The 16,169-nt window shown below is 49.3% G+C and overlaps 1 protein-coding gene across 1 annotated transcript; it reads right to left on the bottom strand.

The window, feature by feature from the left end:
* Positions 1-5,938: 5,938 nt before the first annotated feature.
* On the bottom strand, positions 5,939-15,736 carry ATXN1 (ataxin 1; the record flags this gene model as incomplete). Its single annotated transcript, XM_084280329.1, has 2 exons — positions 5,939-6,513; positions 13,856-15,736. The coding sequence occupies 2 exons, from the start codon at positions 15,734-15,736 to the stop codon at positions 5,983-5,985; spliced, it is 2,412 nt and encodes an 803-aa protein (XP_084136455.1). The 3' UTR covers positions 5,939-5,982.
* Positions 15,737-16,169: the final 433 nt, after the last annotated feature.

Below are 16,169 nucleotides of genomic sequence, written 5' to 3'. Positions count from 1 at the left end.
CATTTTCTATATACAAAAAACATGTAACTTTCAACCTTTCTCTGCTTTTGTATTTAAAAACTTTTTTTTTTTTTACAAACAAGGTATGAAACTCACTGTTCAAACAGAGCCATCTCTTTTTTCAAACACTGAATGAATCATTCCAACATTCATTTTTCTTTTGTGCAATTTTTTTTTTTAAAACATTACCTGTACTCCTCAATGTGAGTGCTTCAAAAAAAGTTTCTATTTTTAATAAGCTTCTCAAATTAGGTTTACATCAAAAAATATTCCCACAAGGTATAGTGCTACAAGAAAAGATCCTATCAGTAAAGGTAACACATCTGAAGCGAGGTCGTCTATGTAAAAGAAATTGAACTCTGGAGTAGAGGTGTGCAACGCGTTTGGAATTTCCCCACTGAGACAAAGCAAGGCTGTCCCCAGGACAGGGAATCGGGTGGATGTGTGGGCATGCGCCTAAGAAAGGAAGGAATCCACACATACTTATCCACATGCAAGCAGACAGTTCTGCCTGGGGCCGTGTGCGCACGTATGCGAATCTGCATCAACTAATTCTCATTTCGTGATGTATTTTGGGATTCGGGATTGGGGGGCGGGGGGGTGTTGGTTGGATGAGCCAGAGGAAAGGAAATTACTGCCCACGCTCTGGTCATCATCGTTCATTCCCTTCGCTTTCACATCAGCGCTGGCCAGAGAGCCCAGAGAGGACTCTGCTGGTACCGGTGGTGATGCAGAGGGAAGAAATGGAAACCATGTGTACGAGCCCATGTCCCGTTTTGCCAGTTGCCAAACTCCTGGGACAGCAGAAGGGTTTCAAGGGGCCAAATCCCCAACCGCCCGCCTGGGGCTTCCACCCTGGCGAACCTGATCGAGCCCCAAGACTTCTCCAGCTGCCCAGCTGAGTTCAGGGTCTGGCCCCAACTGAACTGAGCTTCAGTTTCACAGACAGTTACACACGTGCTTCACAGGGAGCTCCCCAGCAGCCTGCGCCGTCTGGCCCGGACCTCCCGTGAGCAGGGGTACAACTGTTTGCAGAACTGGGTCCCAGGACACGCAGAGCACTGCGATGAGAGCCACCCACCCCCCCCCCCCCCCCCCCCCGCCTCTTTGAAATAACACTGTTAGTGTTGAAAAATATACAGGCTTTGTTTTAGCTGTATTAACAGAATTTAGGTTGCAAGTATTAACAGAATTTCACCTTTTTTTCCTTTTTACTATTGGCAACACACTTCAAAGTGAAATAGATCTCTGCAGAGAGTGAATTTTCACCATACCCAACAGCTACAGTTTGCACTGAGCCTGCTGCTTTTTGTATTGCGATCCAAGTGAGATCTACAAAGGTTTTAAACCATGAGATGCAGGAAATCCAAACTTGTCTGTAACATTGTACATCCCTACTCCGGAGCAGTAAAAGTGCTGCTTCTGGTCACATCAGTGTACCACACATATGCCAGCCCCATCCCTGAGTAAAAGGTGTGAAAGGTTTCTAAATGTTCCTTGATTTACGGGAAACGAGAGTAGTGATGTCACTTCCCCATGCTGAGAAAATGACGGGAACGACAGGTCGAACGAAGCGACAGCGGGACAAAGGAACTAAAAGGAATAAAAATAAGGAACGAGTGTGTCCCCCCTCCCCTCCTCCCGAGGTCCACGTCTTCCAGGGAAAGCGAGCCCAAGGGCAAGGTACGAAATGGTGAAAAAGGTCAAGAGCGACTCGGATTTGGGTCTTGACCAGAGGACTCGAGGTAAGTGACATCAAACTCAAATTCCCCACGATGTGGCCCAGACAAACTGAAACAATGCCTAAGTAAGTCAAATGCTATAAGGAACAGTCATTTTATATAGAGAGATATATAGATAGATTAGATAGACAGATAGATAATATTTTTTTTTAGAAATCCCTATAAAGAGGTTCTTGTTTTATTCTTCTTCGCCCTGACTAATTTCTTGGTGATTGTATGCGTTTCGTTGTAAACTAAGCAGGCCTGCTACAAAACGAAAGGAGAGAAAGAAAAGAAGGAAAGGCCAAAAGAAAAGGAAAAACCACCATCAGTTGCTATTGCCAGGCGGCCGCTGTGCAGGGGCTGCCGCTAAACCTCCTCCTTTGGCTGTGCCTCAGCACCCCTGTGCCTGCCAGTGGCGTTTTTGACACGCGCCCGGGGATGGATGGCACTTCCCCAGGCGTGGGGGCTTCTCTGCGAGGGATGCTTGGCTCTGGGGGGGAGAGGAAAAGCCCCCCGTGCTTTGCAAAGGACTTGGTCCCCGGGGGGGTTTTGCTCTCCGCGGTGGGAGCCAGGTCTCATCTGCGTGTTGCCCAGGCGGCGGGCAGCACTCGGACGCAGGGCTCTGCGCCACCCCTCCGCCCGGACGGCACGCAGACAGTAATACATCTTTTTGTTCTTTTTTCTTGTTTTTTTTTTCCCTTCCTGGATCTTTTTTTAACATCAAATATGAAAAGGGTTGGTGTTTCCCGGGGCAACGGATGCTTGACCCTTACTACTTCTTTTTGGCTGGGGGGAGGGAATAGGGAGGGAGTTACTAATAGATTAAAAAAAAAATAATAACCAACAGGGGAGGAAGAAAGAAAGAACCTATTTAAAAAAGAACACAACCAGGGGAAATCAGAAGTGGGTATGAGATCTAGCGAACACCGCGCGGGTGAGTCTAAGTTGGCACGTAAAGTATTGCACGTCCTACAAAAGCCAAAGCATGGAAAGGGACAATTGTTTGGAAAGAACCAGTTATTTCAGAATTCCTCAGTCTGAAATACAAGCACAGAACTAAATACATTCCTATTGCTCCAAACGTATATATATACTTTTTTTTAATTATTATTATTTTTTATTTTCTTTTTTTTTTTTTTAGTGTTAGTTGAATAGATCCAGTCAGTTTACTAGCCCCTGCTTCCCTACTAACCACAAACGTGTACGCAGATGGTTTTTACTTGAGATTTTTTTTCTTCTGGGTTTGTTTTTCCTCTGTTTTCCTTCCCGAGTACGCGTGAAATACGGAAATAGTGGTACGACCGAACTCAAATCTGCAATTCCTTCTACTCCTTTACCATCAAAGCTTAAAAACAAAACAGGAAACAAAACAAAAAAAAAACCCCAAAAACCAAAACAATAAATTGCAAGTGCCCTGAGCAGAGTATATGGAAGATTAAGCAACTTCTCTGAGCAGAAATATTAACAGATAAGCGCTAAGTAAGCAGTGTGACCGTGAGAAGAAACCCACTCAGCTATTTGGTAGCCCGCCGAGAGGTTAATAAAATTCAAGGAAACCAAAGAAAAAGTTTCAAGCTATTTTAAACGTATTTCAACTTTTTGGTGCACCCCAGAATATGGTATAAAAACAATTAGTTCTGGTGTGAGCTAAATTTCAAGTAACAAATAACAAGAGTCAACGCTGGGGTTTGGGGTCGACATTTCTTCTCTTAAATAAAAGCACTGTATTTCAGGGGAGAGGGAAAGCAAGGTCTTTACATAAACTCGTTCACTGTAGGTTACTGCGTTCCTAACGACGGGCTTTCATCTCCTTCCCTCCCTGTCGGTACAGCTTCTTCAAAACTACCTGAAGGGCGCGAACTCGCCAACCGAAAACGACGACACGGACGCCTGATCACGTCGGGCCCCAGCGCGATCCCACCGAAACCCACGGGACCTTCCTAGCGGCAGCAACAGGCTTCAGCGCTCAGCCCCGAGTACTTCAAACCTGCACCTCCCCGGGGCTGGTGCAGGAGGCTGGGGTGCACAGCACCTCAAAGGACCCGGCCCTACCTGGGGAAAGAAAAGACCGAACAGCATGAATCCCCTCCCCAACCCTCCCCCCAACCCCATCCTACTCGGTTTGTACCAAACTCGTGAAATCTCGCCTTCCCAATGGAAAATGATGCAATTAAAATAACAAATAATAATAATAAAATAACAATAGGTTTGTTTTCAAAACAAACAAACACCTTGCTCACGTATAAGAAATGTTTCTTGTGGAAAACTCTCAGCAAGTCTAAAGAAAAATTCTCAGAGCTGTCCTGGTAGGACCTGGTTCTGTGTGGCAGATACGGTAGAAAAGACCAAAAAAAAAAAAAAGAACTTTGAAAGGAACTCAACCCCATGAAATGGCCTAGAGCGTAGGCAGGTTAGTGAGTAATTGCTACATTTGTTTATGCTCTTTCAGACCCCCCCCAACCCACAACATTATTAGGTAAAAACTGCAGGAATACCACACAAATGATAAACTCAAGATGTGCAAATTGCAAGATTCTTTAAAGTCCATCTTTTTCAGAAACACTGGACAATGATTTTTTTCTCCTCTTTCCGTTTTCCTTTCTCTTTTTTTTTTTTTTATTATCTGTCAGCTCACGTATGCCTTTAACTCTTCCTCAAGCATTAAAAGTTTAAAAAGTGCCTCCTATTAAGTAGTCCTTTGTGGACAATGACTGTCACATACTAGTTCAATAATTCACATTCATCCCTTTGAAACCACATTAAAACTTTCAGCATCTTGCCTGTGAGAAAACTTTACATAGTTGCATGTAGTTACAGTGTTGAAGAGATTCTATTTGTTTGTTTGTTTGTTTGTTGTTGCTGCTGCTTTCCGAGCAGATTTCAGTGAGATAGATACAGTACGTACTGAGTGTTAGACCAGGATGCTCAGCCATAAAGTGTGAACAGCATTTTAAGTGCTTAAAGACATTCTAGGTTCATCTTCAACAGCGGATTCCTGTGTCACACCGAAATTTGAAAAGAAAGTGGCACCAGTCGTCCATGATCATGAACTAAAAACAGTACTAGAGTTAAAGACAGAGACCTGCAACCCAGCCGCAACCGATGGATGCCTGTGATCTCAAAGGGGCAGTATGCGTCTACCTTGTGGAAGCAAATGTCAATGGCGGAACCCAGCCGGTTTGTCTAACACTGCACAGGAACAGGGGTGAACCTCAGCCTGAGCCAGGCGCATCCGCGGGGCCGGAGGCCTCCTCGCGCACACCCACGCACACCCACGCCACACGCACGCGCACACCCCCCCACCCACCCACCCCCACTGCTCCTTGCCGGGCGCCCGGCGCAGGAGTCCGTACAGCCTCCCCGTCTGCTGACTCCGGGCAATGGAACTGCACTAGCAAGCAGAAAGGAAATGTTGGTGTGGCAGTTGCTTTAGGGATAAAAATCAGTGCAGTCAGACCCCATGGGGGGAAAAATATATATATATATACATATACACACACACAAATATATATATATATATATATATATAAAGGTATATATATATATATATACTGTAGAGCCTTGAGTAAGAGTTGGCTTGTTGTTGAAAACATCAGAGACTGTCCGATCCTTTTTGGTAACACCCATGGGTTGTGTCCTCAGCATCCACCTGGGGTGAGGAAACCTCTTCACCAACCTGCCAGGGCTGCAGCCCCGCCTTGGGACCGGCGTGCACACACACACACACACACACACACACACACACACACACACACACATGCACCCCACGCGTGACATACACCTCTGCTACAGTTCCCTTCTCCTCACCTCCCCCCCAGAAAACTGGAACAGGAACCAAAACAATAAACCAAAACCAAAGCAAAACAAAAGAAGAAGGAAAAAAAACAACCACCACCACCCCGCCCCCCCAAAAAAGAAGGACGATGACAAAAAAGAGAACAAAATCACAGCTGGACCCTGTCCTACACGAGGTGTTAGAAAACAGGAGCCATGACAACACATTCATTTCCACTAAGGGTGTGTGAAGCAGATACTGCCCCTTCCATCGCTCTCGATAAACCTAGTCACTGACAAACACTTGTGGAAAAACATATGCACCAGTCTCCTGCATAATACCAGCTGCAACTATAACAACAAGGTTATAACATAAACCTAAAATAAGATGATAACATGTAAATACTGGGTTATTTAGTCTACAGTACAGTAATCTGGATAAAAATGACAAGGGATAGCCTAATTTCCTTTCCCCAAACAACTTTCACTTTCCTACATTGGATCGACCTTCAATGCAAATCTTAACCTCCTGAGGAATAAAAGAAGGCTTGGGAAGAGTCAAAGGTGGCTCCTCTTCTGATTTCTCTAGTTTCCGTGTTTCGGGGGCTGACCACCTCCTCTTCCTCGTTGCCGGGGGCTTGCTGGGTTCTGTTTTGGTGAGCAAAGGTGCTGCAGGCAATCCTATTTTGTCCGGAAACTTCAGTTCACCGTTCTCAGCTAACATCTGTGCGCTTCCCTGATTAATCCCGTTTTCCTGCTCCGCATACCTGTGTCTACTTCCAGCTAGACTGTCATTCTTTGAATGCTTCAGCAAGATACTAGCTGAGTCCATGGGCTGGCCCTTTTTAATAGAGCCGTTCTTCAGGTTCTTGAGCGTGAGCGATATGCAGACGTCCCCCACTGAGAGTTTGGAGCATGGCAAATCAAAGAGCTGGCTGGTTCTCTCGGGGCAGCAGGATGACCAGCCTTGTCCAAATACAAAAAAAGGATATTCTACCAAGACTTCCACGCTGACCTGCAGAAAGAGAGGGGACAAGAGAGAGAGAAACAGAGGAGAGAGAGGAGAGAGCGTGAGATCACCCGTGTGCCCTCACACATGTTCATGGCAGCGGCGCTTCCTGCGGGCAAGAGGGATAAAGCTGAAATTGCCAAAGTGCCTCTGCAAGATCAGTACATGGACCACCAGGCCTCAGGCCTGCTCCTGTCACACAGGTGCCAATGGTTTCTCCGAGCTCAGCATTTTTTAGCACAAGACCTCAGTGTGACTTGAGCTTTACCTTTCTCTAGCCTCCCAGAGAGGCGTAAGAGGCAGAAAAGCTTCTGCATCTGGCAAACCCCGTTCCCCTCTATCCCCTTGTGGTACCTAGAGCCTGTCATCCACATCTAAGGGCACTTTCCAACCAGAGGACAGCTCAAGGGAAGCTCTCCGTTCTGAATACACAATTTCCTAAATGACCACAGGAACGTCCTCCTCACCTCTGTCCGAGCGAGCGTACACTTACCAGCGTGACACGGTTGAAGGCATGCCGACTTCCAGGGGAAGGCCACGAGTACCTACAGGGTTGCAGCCGTAAGAGCAGCAAGCGTGAACCTGCCTTTCCCCTGCAGTCCCATTACCTGTCCAGTTCTCTGCTTCCTCATGCCCGCTTTCCCACTCAGTGGTTGAGGTCACCTCCTGCACTCCCTCAGGGAGAAGATCATCTCTCCTCTTCCTGCAGTTCCTGCACTGCGTCTCCTTTTCTGCACTGTGTCCCTTCTCCCGCCCCCTGACCTTTAGGAACACACCTGGCTATGAGCCCTGCCTAGAGTCCTATCTGCCCATCATACAGGGAGCTGCCAAAGGCAGAAGAACTGACCAGCGACAGGTGCCAACTTGCTCTCTGACCCTGCAAAGGCTGGGCCTTGCGGGCCCAACATGACAAAGCACCCGAATACCCACCTGCCTCTACGTGTGGTGGTACCGCGTCTGCAGGCTCAAATACCAGATGCGGGCCCATGCAATGCACAGCCCAGGGGCCCAATTCCCCCTCAGCCCACCACAGCGGGGGCAGGACATTCTGACTAATGCTTCTTAAAAATTTGGCACGTGTTTCTGAGTTGCTGCGTGTAACACCAGTGAGGCCTGCAACTCTAACAGGGTGGGTTATGCTGAAGGCGGACAGCCATTGCGCTGCTCACAAGGCCCTGGTGTCCTCTGGATCTCTTCTCAGGCATGAGGGAGGCAGAATTCAGTTCTGAGGGTGTAACCCCTATTTGGCAGTGGCTAAAGGGCAGGAGGGCACCCAAATACACTTTCTCATCTCATTTCTGAGCCATTCAGCAGGCACGAAGCATACCAGCTGCCTCGAGAGCCCTCTCTCTCCAGGAATACAGACTCACTTGAAAGGAACATCACAGCAGGCTTGTGAAACCACCTCTCACCCTTGGGAGTGAGTATCGCTGCCATACTGAGCGTGGCTTTGTTAAAAATACGCTTCAGCATTCAGGAATTGAAGCAGTTGGAGATACACATTGCACTCTGGTGTTCAAACACCTTTGTCCATAGTACTAAGCGTGAACCTTGGGATGAAGGTGCATGGCCTGTCTCACAGAAGCGGCTGGACCCAGTGACAGTTGCTTATTCCAGAGGTGCCCTCCATGCAAGGAAGGCCCAAGGTAGCTCCCCTCCCCAGAGCTGACCAGTCAGCTCAGAGTCAGAGGCTCCAGAACCAGGAAACCAAAGGTTCACACTGGATGTTGACCGCACCTCTGGCTGAATGAGCCCATGCCACGCACTAGCAGCCAACTGTAGTTTAGGAGACAGTTGCTTCTGTTGGAAGATGACTTGTAAAATCTGTAAATATCTGCTATGTACTTCTGCAACGAGGTCAACGAGTAACACAGCACGTATTATCCCGCTACTCCATCTGCCCAACATAGTAAGCCATTGTACAAGTAGTGTCCAAAGGAGGCAGAAGTCACCTCCTCTGACTGATTTTTGTCATATTAAACCTTTCCCAACCAGAACTGTCTGCCAACAGTCAACTACACACATGGCAATAGTGGAAAGGGACCTGATTCCAGGCCTGGTTTATGCTTTGAACTATGGGGAAAGAGGGGTGGAGGTCACCATGGAAGCCCCATCCCTCCAATGTTGTTGGATAAAAACATTCCAGCGTCAGGATTTGCAGAAATATTTGCCTAGAGTTTGGGATCCGATTTCATACATACACATCTCACAACGGGGCCTGACTGGGAAAAGTGATAAATATCCACCATCTCCCATGGACTTCAATGGAAACTGCTGTACAGAGAGCTGTAGGCTTACCTCCGGGCATGGATCATCAGGTGAACACAGGCTTCTCCCTTCTATTCCTACATCCCACTCCCCCCCACCCCCAACTTTCCTCCTTCTCTCTCCTTCTCTCTTTCATTTTTTGCCTGCCTGTCTGCCTTCTATTTTCCCATCCTTGTCCAAAGCAATCTGTACCTGTAGGAACCACAGATGCTTGTGCACATCATCCTCACAGACACACAAGTTCCTCTTGATGTAAATATGCTTCCACTGCACATTATACTTCTTTTTTTTGTTAAGGTGGCATCCAAACCACTTGCCTGAACTGTCAATCACTGAAACAAATCCCAGAATTGGCAGCGGTGATCATGAATAACACCAAATAATAAAGATGGCGAAACGCCAGAATTTCCACAATCTGGTCACGGTGCACATGTACCGCGATCGATTTGGAACAGGTTCCTTCATGGATTATCAAGCCCCGATTGAGCTGGCTGCTTCTGGATTCAGCTAACTTGGGATTCAACGATAACCATTCTCTACAAGCCCTAGTAGTCAATAACCTTTTAAGTGTGAAAGTTCAGTAAAAACACCCCCATGTATTCTTTTTTCTGAACACTTCATTAAAGCACAAAAAAAATGAATTTCAAAAGCTCCCTCCCTCAGGATCTCACCACCATTACTGCAAGAGAGAAAGGAATTTGGAACACACTTTCCAACTACGAAGATGATAAAGCAACAAACCAAACTGTTGGTCCCTCTTTAACCACACCAAGGCTCTACTGCAAGCTGCATTTGTATTTCTGGGCTTTAAAGCTGACTACAGAAAATACCCAAAGCTCTTCAGTGCAGCCGCTGAATAGCTGCCATTTTCTCTAGCCCCTTATAATTTTATTTCTCAGCCAAATTTGGCAGGTAAGGCAGGCAGGTCAGGCTGCTCAGAAAACCTTGGCTGGAGCTGGAACGCAGGTGACAGTGGCTGGAAGATCTCATGCCCAGAAAATACCCTTCCCACCATTCGGCAACACAGCAACTTCAGTCTTGGGGCTGGCTGCTGCCACCAACACAACAAGCACTGAAGCCAAGGGTGCCCCATCGCAGCCGTTCGCATCAGCCACGCTTCAGTAAGTGCAAACAGGCATTTCCCAATTAGGTGTTTTTCTGGATGGTGTTGAGGAGTGATGGCACGAGGAGCGGCAGGCTGGAAACAAAGCAGCGGTTCTGGAAACAGTGTGCAGTGAAGCGGTGGAGCCCTAGCGCTGAAGGCCTCGCTGCCAGTGCTGAGAGACTCCCCGGGTCCAAAAACAGCCGGGTGGATTTGTGGAAGAGGAGCTGTCCCTCTGGCAGAGAGACGTCCCTGCAGTGCCGTGCTCTCGTGCAACCTCGCCTGCTCAGAGACTCTGGGACTCCTAACGTTCCACCATCATGAACACCACCTGCCTTCACAAGAGCGTGGCTCCTTTGTGAGATTTACAGGGCTGTAGGCTGCACCTCGTGCTGCAGGGACTACCCATCACGGCATGTGGTTGCAGAGAGGGAACCCCCAGAGCTGCATCTAGCCTGGCTTCAGTACACCATTATTATAACAAAGGCATACCTGGGGCTTGCAGGTCAGGGCCTACTGCCACTGATCCCACCACTTCTCAACAGAAGCCACCTCTGTCACCAGACCACCAGCTGCCGAAGTTATCACGTGAGCTCTTACCTGCTGCACTCCCAGAACTCAGCAACACACATCTGAAGCCAGACCACAGACCATCACTCAGAGGAACAAAGACCTACTGCCCCGCGGAGATCTCATGAGGGGAAGGCCGGGAGAGATCTCCATCTGCAGCAGCTGAGTCAACATCTCTCTTTCTGTGTCTGTTACGGTGCCAACGATAACGAAAAGGCGAGCCCCGAGTGAAAGAAAAAGCAACTGGTTTCTGTGCATGCAGAAATGTAAGGGGGAAACTAAACTAAACTAAACAAGCACACTAAACTCCACTAGTTTGGGCTACTAACTAGATGCTCTATTGGGACTTTTCTGTCTCTCGTGTATATGATTCTGCTTCGAAAGAAAAAAAGGAAAATTGAGAACTTTATATTCATCTTTTCTTTTTAAGCTATACTTTAGGTGTGATTAGGTACCAAAATGCAGGGATGAAAGCAAGCATTTCAACAGAACTTATTTTGCATCTCCTGTGTGTTTTGACCTTAACATCAATGGAGGTGAATTACTGGCATCTGCTTGTTCCTGGCAGCAAAAGAAAGGACAGGTACCAACAATGAAAGTGTTATTACAAGAATAAGATGTGGAGCTGCAGAGAGATGCAGATCTGTAGGTTTTTTTCTGTTAGGCAACTTGAATTCTGAGGAGTAACAGCTGGATTTTGGTGTCGGGTCCAGTTGATGCTTACTTGACCTCTTCCTAATCCAGAGCAGGGATGCCGTGACATGGAAACCTAGCATCTCTCCTGGGCTAAGGCCAGCTACACGTAAGGCCTACTGGAAAAGGCAGGTAGCTTGAAGTGGGTTAATTTTCCCCATGGCTTCCATACCTGGAAGAGGGTTGGATTTACCAGGTGATTGGAAGACAGGCAAAGGAGGGAGGGTGACCTCTTTCTGCCTAAGCACTGTGCCGGGGAGGGGCAGCTGTGGGCTTGCAGTGATATGATACAATAGCAGCTGCATGGTGCCTTCCTATTTACACTGCAGTTGTATGTGCTCAGCTAAAAATAATCTCCTACCTCTGTCCCTCAACTGGTGAGAAAATAGCTAATGTTTGCACAGAGTTGCAATACGAATTCATCAATATTGTAATGACTTCCCAGAGATCCCTGGGAGGAGTACATCAGTGAGCCAAAGCTAACGATAACAACGCTATTTTTGTATGGCACTTACTCCTTACAACTTACTCTCCCTTGACAGTACGATCTGAAAGGCTCCCTCCTTCCAGAAACATGTGTGCAACTGAAACTTAATTGTAATAAAAGACTTTACAAAGCCACACCACACACACAGATATATCCCCGCTGTACTCCAGAGTCAAGATATGTTTAAGCAGAGCAGCACCACGGTGCCATGGCTCAAAGCAGCGTGACTAAACACCGCTCTTTCAACGGGAAGACTAAGCCCTCTTCATGCAGGCAAAGTAATGACTGCCGCATGCCTGCTAATCAGGCTAAATGCTTTCATACAGCCACGTCGTCGGGCTGAGGGTGAGGTCACCGGAGACTTCAAGCACGTAGAAACCATCTCTCTCTCTCTCTCTCTCTCTCTCTCTCTCAACCCAGGCAAGGAAAAGCCGGCAGAGCAGTCCCTGCTATGCAGGGACACAGCTGATCTGGGAAGAGACCCAAGTCCCGGAATCTGCAGGAAACCTAAATTAAACCTCCGTTTCTAATCATATCTCTACGTGACTTGCCCTCCATTCTGGAAGCATCCCCTGTGGGAAACACAGCTGGGGAGTATTTCGGCTGCGATGATGTCAGCCCGCTCCTGATAGGCTTCTCTGTAAGGTGACACTTCGCTGGGTGACACCCGTGTTGCCTGGTCCTGGATTTTTACAGCCTCAGACTCCGAGGCTTGCTTTCTGCCAGAGGATGGCACTCCACCCCCTGCAAAGGCACCCTTCCCGGGACTACAACACATCCCAGCGCTGACAGATCTGCCAACGGCACACAGCACAACCGGTACCCGCTAATTTGTACCTCTTCTGCTGGTGCTGAGACCAGTGGCTCGGCTGGGGGGAGAAAAAGGAGAGTAAGGTGGAAACTGCAGATGGAAGACTGCTACTTTTGAGAGCTCATTATTCAAGGCACAAGGGCAGATTACAGTAACTGGTCCTAATCCAAGGATGGTTTCGCTATCAGGAAGCCTGCACCCAGATACAGTTGAGTGCTGGGGAAAAAAATTAATGTCTTTATACCGACACCTTCTATCAGCTGCGCAGACACACGCACATGTATGAACAAAAGCACACAGGGAATCTGCAAGTCTGACACAAGGAGACATGTCATAGGTCAGGATTCACCACGTATAAATGACTAGAGAAGGACAGGTCACAGGCTGCTGTGACTGTAAAAAATGTTGTGTGTGGTTCCCTCCTTGGTACCATCACTGTGTTCCTCTCCAAACTGCTGGTCTGAGGTGCTTTGGTACATGTGGCACATCCAGCTCCCCTCTCCCTCTCTGTCAGCCCGGTTCCTCAGCGCTGAGGGTGCAGCAGCAGGGTTACACTCAAAGCACACAAAAAAGATCTGCACCATGATTATCTAAAATGAGTACCTCTAGGAAGCAAAATGCTGCCCAGTATACCTGAACTGCTCCAGCCTCACCACAGCAGAATCTAAACTGCTCAGAAAATGGGATGGTGTCAGGATAATGCTTTATGATCAATATGTACTCATTCTCAGCCTGAAGATACGTTCAGAAAGTTAGAAGGTTTCTTCCTGCATTGTGAAACAATGAGAGACAAAGGCCTGTCCAGCCACAGAGTTGGTTTTTCTTTCCACATTTCCCTTGAACACACAGTTTATGTGAGCCATGAACCATTTACACCACCTGCAAACGAAGGTAAAGCCCCAGTAAAACTCTGAGGTGCGTTTCTGTAACTTACATGTGGATGGAGCCATTCCCAGGCAGCTCCAAGTTTTCAAGCTGTGGAAACTCACTGCCTTGTGCCCGACCTGTCTCTCTAGGGTATGATTTGAGCTGAACCTCTAACCTGAGCTTTCTGGGGTGAAAGGTAAAAATCGCCTATCAAAATGCAAAATATATTGTCCTGTACAGCTTACACCACTTATTATTTTAATCAAAACCCACCAAGATCATGCAATTCTTCCTGTGGGCTCTCCAGCTATAAGAAGGGCCTATTTTAGATCCAAGAGACTACACTGATCATCAGTGTGACCCCGATGCCTACTGCGGCACCATGAGGGGAATGATTTTTGGACCAGATCTCACAGATGGATGTGAACAATGAAGAACCAACCTTACATGGATCCAAAGTGACTGAGATGTGCCGAGGAAAGCTGCACCTGGGGGGGGTATAGTGTGCACCCCAGCTGAACCCCCCTACCCCACCACACGTTGCCATTACCTGTGCTCGATGTTCCCCAACCGCAAACTGTATCACGGCAATGCCTGGGCTATGGCTGTCTTCAATCCTCTCCACAGTGCTGGAGTCTATTTTCAGGTCATTGCTAATTTCTGCGCTCTGTATGAAGTCTTCTGTTTTCAAGTCCTCTACTTTCTTCAGCTCCCCGTTGGCCAGCTGAATGATTGACCCCTTCATGAAGTAGGGGGGCAACGTGGGGGGCGCGGTGGCGGGAGAAGCAATGGACTGCACCACGGGCAGGTGGATCTGCGCCTGCACCATGGTGGCCTGGTAGGCAGGCTGGGTGGTGAGAGGCTCGGCGCTGAAGTTCTCGCTCTTGGGGACGGCGGTGGTGACGAACGTGTGAGGCACTGCTGCAAACTGAGGGGACGACGTGACGATCGCAGGCGCCACTCCCGACGGCTCGACGTCCGCACCGCCGACCGGTATCAGCAAGGACTGGGTGCCAGGGATCACCAGGTGCTGTGGCAGGCTGCCGGGGTACCCGATGGCTTGCTGCTGACCACTCAGGTAGCCGATCACCGGCGGCTGGGTCCCGGCGTAGAAGGCCGTTGCCGGCAGCCCAACGGGGAGTTGCTCGGAGGCGCTGTGGGTGGTCTGAATGACGGTGTGAGGGGACAGCGTGGCCACTGCCTTCACCCCCTCATGGCCCAGAGCCTGCTGCGGAGACAAGGCGTAGGACCGGTGGGCTGGCTTTCCTAAGTGCAAGCTTCCCTTGTCATTGAGGGCTGAGGGGGAGTTCTCACGGTTGGTGGCCTGCTGCACCTCCATGTCCGCTGTGGGCGTGCTGCTGTTGGGGACCACCATGACGGAGGCTCGGACACCTGAGGAATCCCGCACGCCATACTCAGCGGGGCTCGAGTGGACCACCACATGCCTGGTCTCGTAATGATGGGGAGCTGGTTTATTGCCTGCTTTGACTAGACCCAAGTCGGCAGAGGGTGAAATGCCATACCTCCGGCTCTTCTCTATCTCACCGTTCAGCACCTCCTTGGCTTGCATCGCTTGCAGCCGGCTGCTCTCGGGCTTCTTGGGGGGGTCCCTGGTGACGAAGTGGCCCCCTGAGTCGGTGTACTGCACCACCACTTGAGAGGAAGGGCCGAGGGTGAGGGTGTGCGGAATCACGGTCTGATGGGGGTGCAGGGGGACCGGGATGGTTGGAGGAGAGACATTTCTGACAGCGCTCTGGGAAGAGCTGGAAATGTGGACGTACTGGTTCTGCTGGGTGGGTGGAGGAGACCCTGCGGCGATCAGTCCAGGCGTCCTGACCAGGTGCGGCTCAACTTTGTGCCCCTGCTGACTTAAGCCGCTCATGCTGGCCAGCAAAGTGGAATAAGCCTCCAGCTGGGAGCGCTGGGATGGAGTGGTCGCAACAGCTGTGGCTGCCGCCACGGCGCCGGTTGCAGAATTGGCTGTTGGGGAAATCAGCTGTGAGGGGATGAATCCGGTGTACGATCCGCTGTACTGGGGCCCAACGAACTGGAAGGTGTGTTGCAGGTGCGTGTACTGCACAGGGGAAACGGGGGTCCCTGACTGGGAGAGGGCAGGCGAGTACACCGTGGGAAGAGTGGTGGAGGCTGGAACAGACCTGGGAGCGCTCGGTGGGGAATAGTCCAGCCCTGCAGACAGCGACTTGTGCAAACCCTGCTGCAAGCCCGCCTCCACCGCCGGCGTCCCCCCGGGGCGGTGCCGGCCCCCCAGGCCGCCCTGGCCGCTGGGTGTGCTGGGGAGCCATGCTAGGTTATCCGCACGGTGGTTTTCGTTTGGCAGGACCGGCTTCACCTCTGAAGGCAGGCTGGTGGCAGGGATTTCTCGCTTCTTAGGTGGCAGGCATTCATTGCTCCGCTCTTGGTTGGATTTCATCTTTCGCCGTCCCCCCTCCACTGTGCTTGCTTCACTGTCTGGCTGGCTCTGATTTCAGTCTGATAAACGGAAAGTCACATTTGATTTCTGCAAGGGATCCAGTGACTTCATGAGGAATCATCTCCCCGTGAGCAGGATCCTCCGACAGCTCCTCTGGATTCTGCAACAAGAGGGGGGAGTCACATCGTCAGTGCTGAGAAATGAGAACAAATGAAAAGACTCCCCAAAAGAGCAAGCAAGAGAAAGAAAAACCTCTGGAAAAAAAAAAAACAGGTTCAGTCACTGCCGCTCTTGTGTAAAGGAGCAGCTCACAGCTGCACTGTAAACAGCAGCAAAAACTCTGGGCATGCCTGCTGCCACATCAGGAAGGCGATTACAACTTCAGGCAGATCAGAAATTCTGTGGCCAAAATTTGCCACATTAGCAGCAGACG

This window comes from Gallinula chloropus (assembly GCF_964237585.1).
Source record: "Gallinula chloropus genome assembly, chromosome: 2".
NCBI lineage: Eukaryota > Metazoa > Chordata > Aves > Gruiformes > Rallidae > Gallinula > Gallinula chloropus.
Note: the sequence above shows the minus strand (reverse complement) of the source record. Positions and strands in the feature narration are given on the sequence as shown.